Source organism: Daktulosphaira vitifoliae, unplaced genomic scaffold (assembly GCF_025091365.1).
Source record: "Daktulosphaira vitifoliae isolate Bord-2020 unplaced genomic scaffold, ASM2509136v1 Scaffold_4, whole genome shotgun sequence".
Taxonomy (NCBI): Eukaryota; Metazoa; Arthropoda; class Insecta; order Hemiptera; family Phylloxeridae; genus Daktulosphaira; species Daktulosphaira vitifoliae.
The window spans coordinates 27443824-27447802 of record NW_026099575.1 but is presented as its reverse complement, the minus strand read 5'-3'; the positions used below and the strand labels follow the sequence as shown (position 1 = coordinate 27447802).

Here is a 3979-nt window from a genome sequence, read left to right as displayed (position 1 = left end):
TTTATTCAAAAGGAAAACAAACGAGGAATAAGATAGGGTTAATGCATGCCAAATCATCCAGAAGTGGTTGCACGATCACCTCATATTTTTGTGAAATTTTCAGGGTTATTCATTATGCTATATTTAGATTAAAACAATTTTTTTTTTATGATCTTTCCATTTTTATGGCTATTTCAATGTAAAAAAAGTTAAAAATAGCTAAATCGTTAAAAAACACACAGATTATTCAATTTCAACTCAATCGAATTAAAATTTTAGATTTGATCCTATTATAACTTAAAGTTTACATTAAAAAAAAAAATTAATGTGAAATTCTAAACTTTAATAACTTTCAAAAAATGGCGCTTTTTTTGTGAAAATTGGCGTTTTTGAGCTAACTTAAAACCATTAAGAAGTTATTAATTTATTGTGATTTTTACATGTGGTATTGTGTAGTGTATAATCTATGTTTCAACTAAATTTCTAATATTTAAAACAATTATCTTGGGATTTAGAGGCCTACAAAGTTAGAAATTTCATAAAAATACGTGTATTTTAAGTGCAATATCTCTGTTGGGGGACCTAATTTCCAAAAAAAAATTTTTAGTTTTGTAAATATATGTATATATACTTTATACAACATAAAAATTTGAAGTTTCAGAAAAATGTGTAACATGTAAAATTTAGTATCAGAAAATCAGTAAAAATCAAATAATTTAATGACAGTTTTTTGTTGTTTTCAAACTACATTTTTGTAATTTTTTTATACATCATTGTATATGTAATATATTATAATTCAATATAATTATTAAACACGTTATAAATATTCAATTCATTATTTTAGCTAGAAAAAAAAATTAATAAATAAAATTATTATGATAATAATGTAAAATTTTTCTTGTATAAATATATTTTAATTCTGTCTATTTCTTGCTGCTTGAAGTGCATGAGGATATATCCATGTTTACAGTTGTATTCTGACGTTTCGGACTCGTTGCAGAGTCCATCTTCAGAGTGATGGTTGCTAGTCGGTGGCTGCAACTATACTAGCCTAAGTATAGCTGCAGCCACCTTCAATGAGTCCGAAACGTCAGAACTCAACTGTAAACATGGATATATCCTTAAGCACTTCAAGCAACAAGACAATCCATTAAAGTTTTAACACATTCTGTCTATTTCATTAAATTTTTGTATTTTTACAAATAAATTTATTAATAAAATGTTTATATAATCTTCTATACGTAGAAGTTGAAATACATAATATATAGGCAGTAGTAAAACACACAAACCTACCTATATCATTAATTTCGACATACGACTTTTGTATTTTATAATAAACATATTGATAGTGAGAAATAATATACTCACATAATTTAGTTGTTTTACACAAATTCATTAATCCCTTGTAAATATATAACAAAAATGAATTAATAAAGATCTTATTTAATAAAAATATAATGTCTTTAATATACATATTCATTTTACAAATATCATGCTAAAAATGTATCATAAAATAATCAAAATTTAATTTTTATATTAATATCATAATTACTCAGTGTATGACTTAGTGACTTGTGTATCGTGATTTAATGTACGTAATATTTTTTTCACAGAAAATAACGCTAAATTATTGTGCCAGCAATCGGATACACGAGTAAAATTGTGAAAACACCACAAGACAGTAAAGCTAAATAAAAGCTAATAAAGCATTCACATACAATTAAAAAAGCTATTTTTGTACTTGCATTTCTTACGTTTTAAAATTAACATATTGTTTATATATATATATATATCTTTATAATAAGTTATATATTGTTATTATTATATATTACTTTTTTATACAATTTGAAATATATTATTTAAAAAAAAATGAATAAAAGTGGAAATATTACAAATTCCATGACAAACAACCCGTCAGTTGGGTTTTGGAAAAAAACCTGGGCAAATATTAAGAAAATCTCTCTAAAAAAATGTAAGTATTTAAACTTTATTAGAGTTCTAGATAAGATCTTCTCAAATTACATTTTTTTCGATTTTATTAGCTTATGGTAATTCCGAAGTAAAGGTCCGTCAAACGAAATCCCAACAAAAGAGTATGTCAGTATGGAATTTTTGCAAACAACACATAAAAAGAAAGTTTGAACTGTGTTTATGCTGTGTCAAATCTACTCCTGACGAATTAGATGAAGAGGAAGTCTATGAACCTCTTCAACATTTTGTAAATCCACAAATTTGTAAAGAGTTAAATACACATGGAGTACTGCTTTCTGACGTTTTGAAAAACGCAATACTTCAATTAACGTTGAATAATTTTTATAATGGTTATCTTTTTTTCTCAAACGAAATCCGTCATAAAGAAAAAATTTACAATTTAGTTGTCAACGTAAGACTTAAACATGAATATCTTAAAAAAATCGAAAACGAATTCTGATTTGTTATAATATATTAGGTTTTTTTATGGAAAATAAAGCTAAATTATGTGCCAACAATCGGATACACAAATAAAATTGTGAAAACGCCACAAAACAATGACTCTGGTGATAAAAAACATGGTAAAGTGTTGAAAAAGAAAACTCTCCTTACTTTTCCAACGATAAGTCATGCGTCGCAAGGTAATCAAAATTTTATTTTTAAATTCATTTCATAATTATTCAGGACTTAGTGTATGTAATATTTTTAGTGGGCTGTGGTCTAAAAAATCAAGGCGCCACTTGCTACATGAACGCTTACATCCAAGTGTTGTTTCACACACCGGAATTCCGGAACGTTNCAGGACTTAGTGTATGTAATATTTTTAGTGGGCTGTGGTCTAAAAAATCAAGGCGCCACTTGCTACATGAACGCTTACATCCAGTGTTGTTTCACACACCGGAATTCCGGAACGTTATTTTGAACATGGCTCATGATCGTTGTACCGGTGACGACATAAGCTACAACGTTGGACAACAGCTCCGGAATCTTTTTCTTAGATTACTTGAAAGAAAAACATCAGCAGTAGAAACAAAAGAGCTAACTAATAGTTTTGGTTGGACGCAAAAGAACTTCAAAATTCAACAAGACGCTCAAGATTTTGGCCGGTTCAATTCACAAATTACAATTTTTGGTTATGTTGTGCTTCTGGACTAAATATTTGTGAAACTAAATCCCACGAAAAAAAGACGTCAATATAGAAATATTGTAAACATCAGTTAAAAAGAACGTTTAAACTGTCCTTCTGCTGTTTCCACTTTACTTTTGACAAGTCGAACGATGAAGAACACTACAAGTTTCATCATAAGAGCACACTTAAAGTTGTGGAAATTACAACAGATATCGTTAATTTTGTTAATCCACAGGATTCTAGTGAATTAATTTTGCTTAAATTATCGTTTTCTGATGTCTTGAAGAAAGTTTATCTTAAAAAACTAATGAAAAACCTCATCATAATTTTTCGTATCCAATGGATTGTAATGGTTAAGAAACTTCCACTTTGTGGTGTACGCAATTAATGGACCCGTAAAATTCAAAATAAACAGGGTTTAATGAATTAAAGTCCTTTAATGTATTACTTTCTAGAGTCTTGAAGAAAATAACATTTAACATTGAATTACTTCTATGAAAGTTATAATTTCATATCAGATGAATGCCGTTTTGATGAAATAGTTTAGTTTATTTTTCAACGGAAGGTTTAACTTAGAATATGAAAAAAAAATTAGAACAAATTCTGATTTGTTGTAAAATATTAAGGTACTTATAGAATATAACACTGAACTATATGACAGCAACAGAGTATATGAGTAAAATTATGGAAACTCCATAGGACAATGTTGTAAGATCACATAATTTTTGAGATAAATTTTCTCTCCTTAGTTTTCCACCGTTAAGTCATTCTAAAAATGTTTCGTAAAGTAATCAAAGCCAAGGCTGCACTTGCTAAACGAATGCATATCTCCAAATATTTTACCACACTCCGAAATAATCTGGTTTTTATTTTGTTATAGTTTTTTTTTAAATCAAACTA

At 27.6% G+C, this 3979-nt stretch overlaps 1 protein-coding gene across 1 annotated transcript; it reads left to right on the top strand.

Annotated features, from left to right (window-relative positions):
• Positions 1 to 1866: 1866 nt before the first annotated feature.
• On the top strand, positions 1867 to 3105 carry LOC126905017 (uncharacterized). Its single transcript, XM_050684416.1, has 4 exons — positions 1867 to 1951; positions 2022 to 2362; positions 2429 to 2591; positions 2660 to 3105. Exons 1-4 carry the CDS (start codon positions 1879 to 1881, stop codon positions 3103 to 3105), a joined length of 1023 nt encoding a protein of 340 aa, XP_050540373.1. The 5' UTR covers positions 1867 to 1878.
• Positions 3106 to 3979: the final 874 nt, after the last annotated feature.